The sequence below is a fragment of the Perognathus longimembris genome, chromosome 28, assembly GCF_023159225.1.
Source record: "Perognathus longimembris pacificus isolate PPM17 chromosome 28, ASM2315922v1, whole genome shotgun sequence".
Lineage (NCBI taxonomy): Eukaryota > Metazoa > Chordata > Mammalia > Rodentia > Heteromyidae > Perognathus > Perognathus longimembris.
Genome location: NC_063188.1, coordinates 9,230,630 through 9,248,757, shown reverse-complemented (window position 1 = coordinate 9,248,757; position 18,128 = coordinate 9,230,630). Strand labels below are relative to the sequence as shown.

General features: G+C 37.1%; 1 protein-coding gene and 1 long non-coding RNA gene across 5 annotated transcripts in view; both read left to right on the top strand.

The window, feature by feature from the left end:
- The window catches only part of LOC125344177, a 39,599-nt gene extending 37,074 nt beyond the window's left edge, over positions 1-2,525 (top strand). The window contains exon 8 of the long non-coding RNA XR_007209428.1: positions 1,447-2,525. This is a non-coding gene — a long non-coding RNA (uncharacterized LOC125344177). The remainder of the gene's footprint in view (positions 1-1,446) is intronic.
- Positions 2,526-11,207: 8,682 nt separating this feature from the next.
- The window catches only part of LOC125343977 (IgA FC receptor-like), a 31,168-nt gene continuing 24,247 nt past the window's right edge, over positions 11,208-18,128 (top strand). Inside the window, exons 1-3 of one of the 4 annotated variants that reach the window (XM_048336575.1) lie at positions 11,208-12,078; positions 12,115-12,551; positions 13,683-15,345. In XM_048336575.1, the coding sequence (XP_048192532.1) occupies positions 12,069-12,078; positions 12,115-12,551; positions 13,683-13,727 (492 nt within the window). In that variant the 5' untranslated portion in view covers positions 11,208-12,068 and the 3' untranslated portion in view covers positions 13,728-15,345. Of the gene's footprint in view, positions 12,552-13,682; positions 15,346-18,128 lie in introns of those variants that run through there. The other 3 variants (XM_048336573.1, XM_048336574.1, XM_048336578.1) reach the window with 3 other exon arrangements.

Below are 18,128 nucleotides of genomic sequence, written 5' to 3'. Positions count from 1 at the left end.
TTTCTATTTGGAAGTGATAATTATATAACCCACATTGATTTCATAATATCTAATGAAATTACTTTGTTTCCTGTCCACTACAAAGGACAATTTCCTTTATTGTATCAGAGTGGAACCTTAGAAACCAGAAAGAATAAGTGAGATTTATACTAACTATGGTTTTTAAGGAGAAAAATTAGAGTGGAAAAGGGAAGCCAGGTGCTATTTACTCACGCTTGTAATCCTGGCTACTCAAGAGGCTGAGACTGGAGGATTATGGTTCGAAACTTGCTGAGGCTTAAAGTCTGTGAGACCCTTATCTCAAGTAAACGACCCTCTCAGGAAAGCTGTAAGTGGAGCTCTGGCTCAAGTGTAGTAGATTACTAGATTGGAGCAAAAAGAAGCTCAGGGAAAGTGACTAGTTCATGAGTTCAAACCCGAGAACATACACCCAAAAGAAAACAAGCAGAAATGTAAAGGTGATGAAATAGAAATGGTATCAATATTTTGACTCAAACTGTAGTTCCATTTTCTCTTTTGGAGTTGAGGAGCCAATACAAGCAGAGTAAGTGCCAACTGAGCAGCAAAGAAAAATTTATTTTTGGCCAGAGAATAGAGATGGGGAGAGAGGACTCACAAGTGGAGAGATTAATGGTGACATAGATACAGAAAAAAAGAAAAGATGCCAACCACTGATGGCTCATGCTTAGCTACGCGGCAGGCTGAAATCTGACAATTACTGTTTGAAACTAGCTCAGTTAGGAAAGTCCATGAGACTCTATTATCCTATTAGCTATCAAAAGTCTGGAAGTGGAGCTATGGCTCAACTGGTAAAGTGCCAGCCTTGAGCAAAGAAGCTAAGGACAGTACCCAGGCCCTCAGTTCAAATCCAAGTTCTACCACAAAAAACAAGAGGAAGGAATAGTAAAAAAAAAAAAAAAAAAAGAAACCCAACAAACCAAGGTTCTTCTCTATTTTATAGTTCTTTCTGGTCATATCATGAAAATTGTCAGCTGTCATGGCAGAATGTATGTGTACAGAAATGGGATAGTAATGAAGTTATAGGTGGTCCAGTGGTTTTGGTTGGCCCACCTACAGAGCAGCTTCTAGTTTCCAGCATCCTTCCTCAAAGATTAGGGCAGGGTGGAAATTGAGTTTGATCACCTAAGCACTACTCATGGTACTGCACCATCTTATTCTATGGAAGGATGATTAAACAAATGAGAATGGAACCAAAAGTGAAATTGATTCTGTTCGCCTTCTGATTGGCTGAAGTCACAAAGGTTGATGATATGTGGTCCTAGTGAACACATGGGACAAAGCATGCTCTTCCTTGTGAGCTTGCAAGTTGGTACAACCTTGCTCCATCAACTCGAAATATGGTATGATCCCACATCTCTGGTCTTTTACTCATGCAGACTACCTTTCTTCTGAGTTCATGTCCTACTTGTATCTGCTTTCTCCTAGGTGGTGGTAGCTGTGATTTTCACCTCACTGACAGCCTGACCCGGACTCCTGACTTCCCCGATGCCTTCACAACTGCAAGTCATTCTTGGGCAACCTTCGAGTTCATCTAGTTGGTGCCTTTGAGAGCTTTGGCACAATATACAAGTTTAACCACCATCGTGTTGCCTTGCTGATTAGTTCTTGTGACAAGATCAACATTTGGGTTGCTTCCCTCATCTTCTGCCTACTGTTCCTTCTGCAGCCATTGGTCACACTCGTGTGTTGTCACTTTTTATTTGCCTAATGAATTTTATTGTTTGGCTATTATTACAAATTAATAATGCCCACAGCTTCGTGATATGAAACTTTTAAGCTTGTAAGTTTGCATAAGTTAGATAGGTGATAGAAATGCAAGAACAGTAGAGAGCAAGAAAGGTCCTGTGACAGTGCAGACAGGAGCTTTGAGATGCTTGGTAATGGTGAAAGCGAGAACTCTGGAGGACATTTGGGCATGGATGAAGCTCCAGTTTGTTCATTTGTGGATGCTGTTAGGGCCAGTGCAGTCAAGTATTCCGCAGCATCACTGGGGAGATCGCACATGACTCAAATTGCCAAAATGGAGAACATGGCAATTGATTTGCATTTGTCACTGCTAGAGCTGAATAGTACTTTTTCCATATGTGGAATCCACTAGTGACTATCATGGAAATGCAAGCATAGCTTTGGGTCTGGATAAAAAAATAATCACATTCCTTTCAAATAATCTGTGCTTCGATAGGCTTGTGAAACAGTATGGCCTGTGTATAAAGCAATGACTGAGAGTAAGCAGAGTAATAGCTACTGCGGAATAGCCTGAATAGCTGAAAGACTGAGTAAGGAAATGGTGTTTGCATGAAGTGATTTTCAGAGGCAATGAAGGCTCTTGTTCTGGGAGCACATGTAAATTTACTTATCTATTGTGAAAGATGAGAGACGGGCCAGAGGTTTCATACCTAGAAGACAAGCTCAAAATTCTGCTTCGTTCCAGTGCTTCTGGTGATTTCCTTACTAATCCTTGGTTACTTCCCAAATTTAGAGATTCTTGTCCTTTTAAAACACAATACCAGGGGCTGGGGATATAGCCTAGTGGCAAGAGTGCCTGCCTCGGATACACGAGGCCCTAGGTTCGATTCCCCAGCACCACATATACAGAAAACGGCCAGAAGCGGCGCTGTGGCTCAAGTGGCAGAGTGCTAGCCTTGAGCGGGAAGAAGCCAGGGACAGTGCTCAGGCCCTGAGTCCAAGGCCCAGGACTGGCCAAAAAAAAAAAAAAAAAAAAAACACAATACCAGAAACACTTGTAGGTCTGCATGAAGGAAAACTCTAACATTTGGATCATTGAGAAAGGCTTTTGAACTGAGTTTTGGTATTTGATTCTAGAGGCTAGACAATACTTAAATGAGAAGAATCTGGAATTGCTCTCACTGATAGAGGAGTCTCAGTAAATGCTGTTCCTGCATTCGTCTCCATTTCCTCCAGAACAGTACATATCTTCAATTTCCCTGTCACAGATGGGAGTGCCAAACTGTTCATGATACACTAGGCTCAGCTTCAAAAATGTCTCTTGGGAATATATCTCCATGTGTAATGATGTAATAGTAGTATAATTAAGAGGAAATACAAAAATCAGCCCTTGATGGAAACTGGCAGAAACTTGGCAATGAGGCTGTCGCTGTTACAGAAGGTATCTTCTAGTGATGGAGAGTAGTATAAAGGAAGAGATTGAGTGGTGACTACTAGTTTGACTCTCACCTTGAGAAAATAGCTGAGAAACATTTCAGAGCTGTGATCACTTCAAATGTTGGTTAAAGCAACCATCATAGATGAACATCTAGAAATGAAAGAATGTTGAAGCATCCACTTTACAATCAAGTTGTCATGATGATTCAGAAGAATGAGATCCGTCAGTGGAATACTCACTGACCTCCAGGCAAGGCTTTAAGTGATTCCTATCAAGAAGTTATAAGAACCCTTCAAACAAAGGTCAATAAGTCTTTTCTCTGTGCTTGCTTAACAGGGGAGAGGAATCTGGACCAACCAGCAAGCTGCTTAAACTTGTTCTTCAGACAGCAGGGCACATTGAGTTCAGTCTTGGGATTCATGTTCTCGTGACTTCAAAGATGGAAGAAAATGAAGCAGAAGCTTACTTCTTGCTTTGTAGACACAATCAAGACTTTCTTTTCCTATTCTTTTCCTGGCATACCGTCACAGCCAGTATTTTCATTGGTGCATTATTGTTCTTACCTTGAGGTCAGAAACACATAGGATTTCATTGTCAATTAACTGCTATTGCTGATGTAAAATTTGTAAAATACCCTCTGTGATTCATAATTTGAATTTATCCTTTTGATAGAGAAATTTATTTTAACTCTAGTTCATCCTAATTTGCTGTCTTACCAGAGTGGAGTGGTGGGGTCTAAGTTGATGTGTTTTGTATCTGTTGTATAAGTCAGCTGTTAGCTAGTTTTGGAGGACAGACAGAACAGTATGATGGATTTCTGAATTTACAGTGGTATCTAGGTCAAGAAGGGGGAAGTCTTAGTGTTCATGTCCATAGTTTCTTTCTTTTCTCATATGTGACTCTCCTGATGATTTAAACAGTGTAGTAATTTCAGAAAAGGGGTACTGATACTTCCTGATACCTAGTGGAGAATTCATTGCCAAGTTGAGATAAAAATACCTCTGTAATTTTCATTCACTCACTTTATTTGGGATTTTTCCATGAAGGTATAACAATCGTGAAAAAAAAATCACAAAGCTAGCAATGAATTTATTTAAGAATTATTAATTCTTATTTAAGAATTCTTGACTGAGATTTAGGATGAACCTACCTCTTTTTTTTTGCAATGCAATTCTCTAATGTTTTATTTATTTATTTCTTATTTATTGTCAAAGTGATGTACAGAGAGGTTACAGTTCCATCATTTGGCCTCTTTTGCACATTTTCATTTGACGCCACTGTGGACTTGGACAGTTATTCTGACAAAACTGTACCAAAACAAGGTACAGGCAGAGAGGGAGGAAAAACTGCATTTCGTTCATTAGTGATTAAGAAAATGTTCGGTATCTGAAGTTGACAAGAACTTGTGTGGCTTAAGAAAGCATAAAGGCAACCTAGAGTAGTGAAATTTTATGTACAGTAATGAAATGAACACTTGGCCTTGAGCAATAGCTTTAAAAAATGACACCAGAAGCTCGGTGCTGGTGGCTCATGACTATAACTAGCTACTCAGGAGGGTGAGAAATGGAGGGTTGAGGTTTGGCACCAATTTGGGCAAAAAAGTCTCTGAAATATCGAAAATATCCAAATATCTAAAATAACCAGCAAGAAGCTAAAAGTTGAAGATGTGGCTCAACTGGTAGAGCTCCAACAAAAATCTTAAGGTTTTTTTTTTTTTTGGCTAGACCCTAAGTTCAAACCCCAGTATACACATACACACACCGCCACCATTACTATCACCACTACCATACTAGGAAGTAAGTTTGCTTTGAAAGGCAACAAGGAAGAAATGCACTGGAATTGACATCAGGAGCTATGGAATCTAGTAATTTTCCCCAAATTTGAAGGTCTGAATCATAGGCTTGCTGTGTGCATTTGAAATTGTCAGGAAGAGGGGGAAATGTGAAGAGAGCTTGCTGTTGTGATGATATACATTCTAAACAAGCTCAAAGGAGGTAGAAGAAGGTTGGAAACCCATTGTAGGTCTTTGGGCCTAGGGACACCACAGTGCCACTTAAGCTTATGCACTTGCCCTAAGCCACCATTGTTAATCAGCCCTGAGTATATGTAACAGTCATGATGGGAAGCTTTGAAAATGTGGATTTCTGGTACCTGTCCTCAGGTGGTTCTTTATACAGTCATGGTTATAAAGCACTGTTCCAAGGATCAACAAAACTAAGATGGAAAATATAGGACAAATGATTCTGGGTCAAGGAGCTGGGAAACCTTGATACAGAGTATTTATTCAGACAGTATTGCTCTATTTCCCTTTTTATTGCCAGTCCTGGGTCTTAAACTCAGAGCCTGGGCACTGTTCAAGGCTAGCTCTCTACCACTTGAGCCACAGCTCCACTTCGGGCTTTTTCTGTTTATTTGGTACTGAGGAATTGAGCACAGGGCTTCATGCATGCTAGGCAAGCACTCTACCACTAAGCCACATTCCCCATTGCTCTATTTTCTTATCTGTCAAAGGAGAGAATCATTGGGTCTTCTATGTTCTCTCTTTGATATTGCTATGTTGAGGGAAAACAAGCACATGATTGATTTGAGGAGTACTGAAACTCGTTCATAGAGCTCAAGATAAGTGCTAACACTGCGGTGTGTTCTTGTTTTATTTATTTATTTATTTATTTTTCTTTAGTATTGTTTTATTTTATTTTTTTTCAAATTTTTATTATCAAACTGATGTACAGAGAGGTTACAGTTTCATACGTTAGGCATTGGATACATTTCTAGTACTGTTTGTTACCTTGTCCCTCATACCCCCCTCCCCCCTCCCCCTTTCCCTTCCCCCCCCCCCACGGAGGTGTTCAGTTCACTTACACCAAACAGTTTTGCAAGTATTGCTTTTGTAGTTTTTTTGTCTTTTTTTTACCCTGTGTCTCTCAAATTTGGTATTCCCTTTCAATTTCCTACTTCCAATACCAGTAAACACAGTTTCCAATATACTCAGATAAGATTACAGAGATAGTGTAGATACAACCACAGGAAGGTGATACAAGAACATCATCAATAATAGAAGCTACAGATACACATGGGACATTGAAAGTAGTTACAACTGTGATATAACAATTGTTTCCATAACATGGAGTTCATTTCACTTAGCATCATCTTATGTGTTCATAAGGGTATAGCTATTGGGCCTTGTGATGCTCTGTTCTTGTTTTAGAAATGCTGTTTGTCAGATTTGCCATTTTAGTTCCTTGTACGAAAGTTAGGCATAGATGGTGTAGCATAAAAGGCCAACATATCATCAACTTTCTGAAAACAAAGAACCTCCCTGCGTTTCTTTTGTCTGTGACAACTGCAATATTTTCCCTCAAGAACATGGGGTATGGAGAAAGTAACGTGCATATATAATATGTAAAACACCTACAATGTTAAATTTTAGTTTATTTTAATTAGCATACATTAATAATATGGAAGGGGGTTATTGTGATAATTCCATAGGTACATATAGTATACTTTGAACAAGTTCACCTCCCATTATGTTTCCTTTACTCCCTGTCCCACTTTTCAAACAGTGTTCGGTGGGTTTCATTCTATACATCTGCTGTCTATTTCTCTCTATCCACATGTGTACATAGATACATACATATAAGGTACATTTTTTTGATCTTTGTTACCTCACTCCCTCAGACATTGGATTCCTCGCCTCAGACAGTCCCCCTTTCAGAGTCATGTTATTATCATTATCATTGTTATTAACCATCATGATCATTCTTGGTCTGGATTCCAGAAAACATTCTATATTTGCCTTTTTGATCTTGACTTCTGTCACCCAGTATGGTGATTTTCAGCTCTATCCATTTGCTTGCTAATGACATGATTTCATTTTCTTTACAACTGAGTATTATTATTACATGGTATTTCTGTGCCATATTTTCTTTATCCATTAGTTGATTGTTGGGCACTTTGGCTGAATCCATTACTTTTCTATTGTGAACAGAGCCACAATAAGCATGGGTGTAGGTGTATCTCTTATAATTTATATTTCTTCTGATATATTCCCAATAGTGCTATGACAGTGTCATAAATGGGTCTGTTTTTAATTTTTTGTGAACCTCCATGCTATTTCCCTAGAGGTTGTACTAGTTTACATACCTATCAAGGACAAAGTTTCTTCACATCCTCATTCTGACTGTAATAAAATAAAAGTTTATAGCAAGATGTGAAATTTGGTATAAGCCAAGTAGTAGTAATGGAATTTAGTAATAACCCTGCTATGTGTCATTCTTTAAATTAAGAAAAGCCCTGTATTATGGCTAAGGTCTCTACTTATTGTCCCTCTGTGGATATAGATAATGTTTTTTTGCATTTTTTATTCATGAATGTAGACTATATTTATACTGGTGCTTATAACACACACACACACACACACACACACACACACACAAATTTTTGTCAGTTGTGGGGCCTGGGCACTTCTGAGCTATCACTCTAGCATTTTGAGCCACAGTGTCACTTCTAGTTTTCTGGTGGTTAACTGGAGGTAAGAGTCTCATGGACTTTCCTGTCTGAGCTGGCTTCAAGCCATGATCCTCAGATCTCAGTCTCCTGAGTAGCTAAGATTATAGGCGTGAGCCAGCAGTGCCTGGCTATTACATATATTTTTAACGTATGCACAAGCTTTTTTTTTTTTTTTTGGCCAGTCCTGGGGCTTGGACTCAGGGCCTGAGCACTGTCCCTGGCTTCTTTTTGCTCAAGGCTAGCACTCTGCCACTTGAGCCACAGCGCCGCTTCTGGCTGTTTTCTGTATATGTGGTGCTGGGGAATTGAACCCAGGGCCTCATGTATATGAGGCAAGCACTCTTGCCACTAGGCCATATCCCCAGCCCCCGTATGTACAAGCTTAAGACTTTTCTATAAAACAAAAAAGTAGTCTTAACTATATTTGTATCTTCTCATTATCTTGCTAGAAGGAAGAATAGATAATAATTATTAGTGACTAGTACTGATGAGTTTCTGTTTTTTTACCAAAAAAAAAAAATAGCCCTACAAACAAGGTGTCGTGAGGTACACCAGTAATCTCACTACTTGGGAAGCTGAGGCAGGTGGACTCTTAGTTCAAGGCCAGGCTGTGCTACATGGTGAATCCCGGGTCAGCAGTAGGCTACGTAATGAGGTATGTCTTAAAAATATAATCTAAATTGAAAAGCTAGAATTTATTTTAGAGTAAGTCCTATGAACAGTTTTGTATGGCGAGACTCTTTTGGTGGTCAGATGGTTTGGGTAAGCTCTTGAGCTCATTCTGTAAAAACATGCAAATTTCTTTCTTTATAGGCATGTTTAACCACAATGGAAAAAAGAACAAAATAGAAAAAAGGAGATGAGTTAGGCAGCATAGTCTGCTGAAATGTGGAGTGTGTATTAGACAACTATCATTTAATGGGAAAAGATCCTTTTGTTTAAAAATTTTTCAGTTCAAATTGCTGAGAAAGCTCTTTAAATTACACATTGAGATCACGTAGCTGCTGCCACCCGGATGTTAATAAAGGGTTGCCACAGTGGGTGTAGATTAAGAGTGAATGTGAGCAGTGTTTGTCATGTAGAATACATTGATCCCTGAACTTTACATAGTATTTATTCCATTTGATGCTCTTTAATGTCAGCATGTTAGGAAACATTTTGTGGAGAGATTTTATGTACTTTGATGAACCATAACATCAAACAAAATCGTTGTATTGGCATAAATAACCAATAGTGATTGAGAAATTAAGTGAGAATTAATTGTATCTGAGACACTACTGCACTTTATCTTGCATAGCTAAGTAGCCCATCATTGCAAACACTTAGAGTGAAAAGGTCACAGGGCTTTAAGTGAGGACTTAGACACTGACTTCTCTGCTCTGAGTTGGGATTTCTTCAATGAGTGGCAGTCCCTAGTCCTGGAAGAATAGTCCTTCGCTTATTGGAGTGTGAGCCTAAGCCTTAGAATAATGTAAACTGTTTTCAATTCCTGTGTCTGCCAAGTACCAGCACTATGTCTGTGTGTATGTTTCCTAATCGTTGCAGACTTTATTTTCTAATCTGTAAAATGGGGTTTAACTCCTTGCATGGTAGGATGGCTGTTAGATTCATAGGAGATGTTCAGTACAGTGCCTGGCACACAGTAATAGCTCAATAAATCATTGCTATTATTATTATTATAACTTAATAAGCATAATGTAAATGAAAAATGATCATTTATTCCTGTCTTGGCAAAATTTTAATGTTTAAATTCCCTCAAAATTAGCTGTGCATGATGGTTTTAAAAGGACTAAGAAATGACTTTTAATACTTTTCTATTTGCTGATGAGGTATATCTAAATAGTAATTCATTCATTCCTATTACGTTTTGGCCTGCAGTGATTCTTTATGCTATATGTGTAATGTGATTATCATTAGATGCCCTTTATTTATATGGTAATGACCTTTTGGCACAGATATAGTCGTATTCTCTATAAAATAATGTTGAACGATGATTTAATCACATATGCCCAGTCTATAGAGTAGATTTACTTGCTTAATTTTCTTTTATAAGCCTCCAGCCTAATAAGTTAGGAAATCTTCTCAGACACTTATCCCCCTTGGTGGGGTCCCTGCATGTAAGACTTCCTATATACCCACCAGAAATAGTTGCCTCGAATGCCATTCTTAGGCTCCTGTCAACCTTCATATCCTGAATATCACCATATAATGTAGTATTTTGGGGCTTCAAAATGTCCTTGAATGTGAATACTAGACTTGAATATATTTAAGTTTACCATATCTGAGATTTAACATCTAAAGTAAGACTTGGCCAAACTAAGGCTTTCATATTCAATCCAACCTCATTGGTTTGTTTTTTCATAGTACTGGTGTTTGAACTCAGAGCTTTGTGCTTGCTGTGCAGGTACTCTACAATATGAACCATCTCTTGAGCTCCCAATTCTTACTTGTTTAAAAATAAAGTTCCTGAAATATGACCAGCCCCAGTCTTCAACTTCTTTGTCACAGTTTAGTCACTGCAACAAAGACAATATAGCCTAAAAGCCAAAAATATTTACAGTTTAATCCTTTCCATAAAATATTTGCTCAACTTGATCTAAAGCCAAGAAGTTCTTCTAGCTTAGATATGGGTTATTCTTTTATAGTTCCCCAGAAAGGCCAAGAAGGCCACCTCATTAAATTCTAATCCATTCAAACTTCTTGATTTTACTTGAATTTCCTCCCTTTGTTAGCTTAAAATGTCCTTCCCCTGTGGTTTTCTGCAGTCATAAAGAATAGTCATGTATCTATCTTTTAATGTCATATCTGTCTTTTAATGTGCCTACATTAAATTTATATTTAATATTGCCTTCAAACATCTCAGATCAAACCTTTTCTTTATTCAAGGTCTCTGACTTAGTGCTTCCAAGATCCATAGCTTCACAAATCCTCAATTACCAAATATTTCCCATATGATAACATCATGTCTTTCAATTTCTGGCCTACCGCATTTTCGGTGCTTTGGTTTTTTTAATCTCCCCTCAGTATTAACTTCATTAATTCTTATAATATTTCTATCTATTTTATATTCTTTCTATTCTATATCTATCTATTTCCAGGTCCATATTTCTTAGTCTTTTATAGTTAATCTTTCAATTTTTCTTGTATGTAGTGTGTGTGGAGTCCATATATGTACTGCTTTATTGTCCAAGTCTAGCTTTTCCAGTATCTTCTAGTGCTTATATCATTACTTTCCCTATCTCTTTTTATCTCCTAAATCCTGGTTTTAAAGAGTCAGTTTTTTTCCTAGTCTTCCAATATTCCTCAGAACTTTAGCTTCTGACATTTGGATGTTTTTATGTCCCCAGTGCTTGAGTAACTGTCTCTTAACATCCAGATCTCTTTATATCTAGATCTCAACATTCTTGACTTCTAGCATCATATAAATGTAATTTTTGAAATTGTATTGTATTGTTTTTGAGTGGAGTATATTAATATCTAGGTTTTCCTGTGTCTCCTCATCTACACTTTCTGATTGTATGACTTTTAGATGTCCAGTCTTCTACTACCCATATCCAGCAGGGTTTAGGAGTTCCAAGGTATAGAACTTAAGTAGCCATGATTTCCAGTGTGTGTGCCTTTTAGTATCCACTGTCATAATATTCAGATCCTGCAAAATCTGCTGTAAACAGAACAACCACTGTGTCCTAAATTGAAGGGTTCCAATATGTCCAACATCCTTTGCTTCCAATGTTTCCAATGTCCAGGGTTTCCAATGGCGCCTGTGTCAAGGTCTTCCAACATCTCCAGGTCTTCCAGCAACCTCAAGTCTTCCAACAACCTCAAGGTCTTCCAGACAATCCTGGTCTTCCAGAAATCTAAGTCTTCCAGAAAATCTACGTCTTCCAGATAATCCACGTCTTCCTGTAATGATAAGTCTTCCACAAATCCAGCTCTTCCAGGAGAATCCACGTCTTCCAGACAAATCCATGTCTTCCAATAATTTCAATGTCTTCCAGCCAATTTCCATCTGCCAGGAAAATCTGTGTCTTCCACTAAATCCTAGTCTTCCACTCAATCCAGGTCTTCCAGAAAAATCCCAAGTCTTCCAGTTGATCATCATTGTCTTCCAGAAAGAAATCCAGGTCTTCCAGTCAGTCCACGTCTTCCAGAAAAATCCATGTCTTCCAGCAAATCTAGGTCTTCCAGCCAATCCAGGTCTTCCAGGAAAAATCCAGGTCTTCCAGCAAATCTGTGTCTTCCACCAAATTCAAGTCTTCCAATAAAGCCACGTCTTCCAGAAAATCCATGTCTTCCAATAACCTAAAGGTCTTCCAGCCAATGTATGTCTTCCTGAAGATTTATATCTTCCAGAAAATCAGTGTCTTCCCAACAATCCAGATCTTCCGGACAATTCGGGTCTTCCTGAAAATCCATGTCTTCCACAAAAGACAGGTCTTCCAGCAAATCCACGGCTTCCGATGACCTCCAAGTCTTCCAGACGATCCACGTCTTCCAGAAAATCCTTGTCTTCCATCAAATCCATAGCTTCCCGAAAAATCTATGTCTTCCAGCAAATCCACGTCTTCCAGCAAATCCACATCTTCCAGAAAATCCACATCTTCCAGAAAAATCCTCGTCTTCCAGAAAAATCTATGTCTTCCAACTAAGTAATCCATGTCTTCCAACAAATCGATGTCTTCCTGCACCTCCAGGTCTTCCAGCATCTCCAGGGCTTCCAGCATCTGCTCGTCTTCCAACATTTCCGTATCTTCCAGTGTCTCCACGTCTTCCGACATCTTCAGGTCTTCCTACAACTACCCAGTCTTCCATCGGCAGGCTCAATATCCACGTCTTCCAACGTCTCCAGTGTACCGGTCTTCTGACATTCAGGTTTTCCTGTGTCTGCAATATCCAGGTATTCTAACATGTTTTACAATCTCTTTCAACTTTTCCCCAGGTTAAGGAGTTTTCAAATCTAGTTTTCCTCATTCAAGCTTTCCTAAGTTTAGTTTTTCAACAGTCAGATAACCAAACTTGTGTTACTTTTTGTAGTGGAATTAGTTTCAAGTATGTAACAGAGCAATTTCTTTTTCTAGGCTAGAATTTCTGGACAAAGTGTTCTGCAGTTTATTTTTCTTGACATTGGGAAATATATATTCATTTTCTACAATTATTTAAGGTGATGTTCAGAAGCAAACTTTACAGAATCACTGCAGTAAACTTTGCTGTTTTGCTAATGCTTCTAGTGCAAGGGAAATTTTGTATTTCAGTGTGAAATTTTAATTTTTAGGCTGTAGTTTTAGATAAAATTAACAGAATATATTTGCCCATTTTTAATAACACCAAATTTTTGTTTGGTAATACTTGAAATAATAATAATAATAACAACAGCAACACATAGCATTTGTTTCCAGGCACAATTCTAATGTCCTTACATGCATTAACTCATTTGATCGTCACAAAAACCTTTTTAGGGATATATTATGAGATCTCAGAATTACAGTTCAAAGCCATCCCAGGCAGACAAATCTGATAAACTCATGTCCAACTAAGTAACAAAAAGCCAGAAGTAGAGGTGTGGCTCATGTGGTTCAGTGTGAGCCTTGAGAGAAAAGCTAAGCAAGAGTATGAGGCCCTGAGTTCAAGTTCCAGTAACAGTCCCCCCCCCAAAAAAAGAATTATTGGATCTGGAGTTTCATTATTCCCATACTATGTGTAGAATATTTTGAAGTCTTAAATATAAATGGTCTTTCTTAATCCTTTCACTGTCAGAACTTATTTTTATTAACCACCTACTCTCACTCCCTTGTTAATGTATATGTATGTAGGCTCAGTTTCTGAAAACTGTCTTCCATTTTAATAGGATGTATATAAGGAAACATTTGCCTCAAGCACTCTTTGCTTTAGATGCATATTCATAGCTTCATGCCTTGAATATTGGTATGTGAAACTCAACTGTACCACATATTTCATCCCTTATCACTGACCAGTATACATTTTGAACCTTATTTGGACCACTTACTACTAGTTTGCTTCTGGCCCTCAGGATCTACCTGCTTCTTCAAATATCACTGACTTCCTGGGCTCCTGATCACTGCTTTGTGTCCAACCAATGGTAACTACCACTCCCTAAATCCCAGCATGCCAACTTAGAGAACTCACTGTTTGGTTCTCCAAGTCTCGACTCTCTTCATCAGGCACTTGGCAGCAATGTTGCTACTCACGCCTCTGGCTGGTGATATGAATAACATGAAAGGCACAATATCCAAGTCTAATTAGGCAAGTGATATCTAAAAATTTAGACTCATCTATACAAGTAATGCAAAGGAACAACAATAATAACAATTAAGATAGAAATACCTTCTGAATTATAATTTACAAAGTACTATCACTTCACTTATTCATCTATCCATCCATTCACCAAATATTTATTGAGTGCTAACTGTGTGCCAGACATGTTTAAATGGAGCTTTAAAATCAGCTGGGGGAGGTATTTATAGGAAATGTAAAAGTAACTGATCAGTTGTTTTATCAGTATGCTAAGGCCATGAAGGAAAACTAGGTATAAAGATGCTGTGAGAGTTTGGAGAATCAAGGAAAGCATTTCCAGAGAAGTAACATTCATGTTGGTTCTGGAGACTCTAGTTTTTCATTCAGCTGTCAGAGTGACTTTTTAACTTAGGTGAGAGTAGTAATGACAAAGAAGATGACATCTTAAAAAGATAACACGTAGATGTTTTATTAAAAATTTAAAAACATTTAATTATTGTTAAGTGGTCATATAGAGGGATTTCAATTCAGCCTGTCAGGTTATGTATGTGATGTTTTGTTTTGACCTCTGTTTGAATCCCTTGTACTCCACCCTGCCTCCATCAAGGAATCTATAATGCTTGTACTTTTTATTATTTTCACATCAGGAAATTTATCCAAGGAAAGTATTTAGAATGTGGAAAATCCACACTGAGCAAGGTAATGCAAAGGTAATCCCAGCGCTTGGTTGAGACAGGAGAATTGGAATTTAAGGCCAATCTAAGCTTCATAGTGAAACTTTGTCTCAAACAAAATATTTACTAATGGTTCTTACATATGTTATTTGGTATAATGAAAACCAGAAAAACCTTACAGTCTAGCTTTAAGAGAATGATTAAGTAAATGGTGAAAACCAGAAAAACCTAGCCAGTCTAACTTTTAGATAATGATTAAGTAAATATGCTATTTACATATAATATACTGCCATTGAAGTATTTATGGGATGTACATTACAAAAACACTAAATGAAAATAATGACATACAGTATGACGGTAGCTATTTTAGAATATGTAATCAGGGACAGACTAAAAGAGATCATTTATAAATACTGAGCAAGATTGTGGTGATTTTGTTTTCTTGTTTATATTTGTGTTTTTTCCCAGAGTCATTACAATGCGAAGTTATCTTCTGTAGGGAAAAATATTTAAGCAGTTATACACAAATGTATTTATTCATTTTTTTACCTGCTTTATTGTAGAAAAACACCTGAAAATATAAGTAAACAAAGTGAAAAAGTTAAATTCTCAATCATAATATATAGAGCAAATTACTATTAAGATTTTGGTGTATTCCTTTCAGGCTTTATGACAAGTATGTTTATTTTCTCACTATCAGTAACTACACCTATGTTATAGTCTTCATGCATTATTTACTACTCATTCTAGTGGGTTCTAAGTTTGTTCCAATTTTTAGTGCTATGAAAACCTGGTGAAATGAGTACGTGTTTTGCAAGTTGTATAGAAAATAAATGATATCATACTACATGGTGGTTTTTCATATATTTCTGTGGAAATTTGTTCATATATTACCTAAGATAAAGAACTAAAAGGAGAGTTATTGATCCATAGAACATATAGATCATAGTACCACAAACATATTTATAAGAATCAAGATGTCCAACAATTGTAAATGTATAACAAATTACTTGTAGAAATTAGGCAGGCACCAATGGCTCACACTTAGAACCCGAGCTACTCAGAAGATTGAGATTATGAGGACTGAGATTTGGAGCCACATTGACAGAAAGGTCCATGAGATTTCCCCTCCAAATAACAGGCAGCAGTGCTTGACTGGAGGTATGAACCAAGTGGTAGAACACTTGTCAGTGAGCAAGAAAGCTGAGTGAGAATGTGACCCTTGATACAAATAAATAAATAAACAGTAAATAATCCCCAAAGAAAGATGAATTTTGATATCCTTACACAATGGAATAGTTATTAACAGTAACATAACTGTACTAGATTGTACATATAATACTTTGCAACCATTTAACTTTTAGAATGTTAAAGATGCTATGTCTCAAAAGACTACTTAGAATGGTGTATCTGTTTTATTCAAAACAAAACTATGCTATATATTAAGGTTAGAAGTCTGACATATGATTTATTTAAAATAAAGGCATATTAACGTAATAATTCAAGATAATGGTCATTAGCATTGAGGAATGCCAATCAGAATACCGACAGACCGCGTCAATGGATTTCAAATATTGTTAGCATTCTAGGGCTGAAATCTGTTGAGTGTCTGGCTGGATGTCACTATATGACTAAAATCATTATTTGGTGATTAAATGATTTATTATAATTAAATAGAGCCACAATAAAAATAAAAGTGATACATCGATCAAAGAAGTACATGTGCAATTTAGAGATTACTTAATTCTGTGCCCTTGGCTTTTATGTAGATGAGTGATTGGAAGGCATGTGAATTTTATTCTCCTTTGACTTTTTATTCTCTATAAAGATTTTTATAAATAAATATATTTTATAAATAAAGATTCTTATTCTCTATAAAGATTTTATGTTTTAAAAAATTCTATTCCAAACATGGAATCATTTTAAAGTTTAAAAATCAGTTTCAACTTTGTTAATGCATTGTGTGTATGTGTACATGCTAGTGTCGGGGCATGAACTGAGGGCCCGGGTGCTGTCAATGAGCCTTTTTGCTCAAGGCTGGTGCTCCACCACTTGAGCCACAGTTCCACTTCTGGTGTTTTGGCAGTTCATTGGATTTCATTGGATATAAAAAGTCTCATGGATTTTCCTGCCCAGCCTGGCTTGGGACCATGATCCTCAGATTTCAGCCTCCTGAGTAGCTAGGATTATAGACCTGATACTGACACCCAACTTTATTTTTATGACACAATAGTTAGCCTCTTTCTCCTCACCTTATCTCTTCCCTGCTTTTTCAAGATTGTAGGAGCCCCCATTTTTCTTTGAACTTCTATGATGTAAATGTCAGATGGCACATATGAACGAGATTATAAGATTGTCTTTCTATGCCTGATGAATTTCCCTAATAGTTTCTACATATATCCATATTGGCACACAACATGATTTCATTCTTATGTCTCAAGAATACTTCACTGCCTGTATAGACCATATTTGGTTTATGTATTCATTTGCTTTTGGATCCATTGGTTAATTCCTATCTTGTTTATAATTCTGAAACTGATTTTTAAAAATTCCTTATAAATAATATATAGAAAAATCTATGGATGTTTCATATTTAATGTTTTTCCAGCCATCATATTGAACTCTTTCTATTTCTAGTAGCTTTTTTACTAAGGTGATTTTTGAAATAGTTAAATACACAATCATGTCAGTTGGAAATAAATATTTGACTTTTCTTTGCTCAAGTTTGGTCCCACTTTTTTATTGCAGCATTGTTGATAAAGGTTTTATTATTTCCATGGTAATGCATGCTTATGTTAGTTTGTATATATGTGATTATATACCATTTTAATTCTTTCCCTTGAAAGACCTTTTTGTTTTGTTTTGTTTTTTGCCAGTCCTGGGACTTGAACTCACGGCCTGAACACTGTCCCTGGCTTCTTTTTCGCTCAAGGCTAGCACTCTACCACTTGATCCACAGCGCCACTTCGAGCTTTTTATATATATGTGGTGCTGAGGAATCGAACCCAGGGCCTCATGTACACGAGGCGAGCCCTTTACCACTAGGGCATATTTCCAGCCCCCTGAAAGACCTTTCTGTAGGTTCATATATTTTATTTCTAGTTGTCTATTTGTAATCAGTCATTTCAAAAATAGTACTTTTGTTAATTTTTTTCTTTTAACATTTTTGGCTTTTGCTTGATGTCTTTCTTGATTCTTTTAGTGAATTCTCAGTTTTCATCATTTTCTATTTTTTAATTAGTGCAGTCAAAAATCTTTGAGTAGATGTTTGTGTCTCCTAATACTCTCACAGAGTGTTCTCATAGCCTTTTGTCACCTTGTCACCTCACCTGTAGTTTTGTTTTCCATTTAAATTCACTACTTGGTTAGAAGTGTGAATGGAGGAAATGCAGCCAATAATTCATTGATTATTCTATGAAAATAAGAAATAATGTAAGGGGGAGGGGTGACCTAAAGGGAGTAAGAATATTGAAAGGGGTAACACTGATCAAGATATATTGTATTCATAAATTGCTTTGTTATATGGCAACTCCTTGTACAACTCTTTA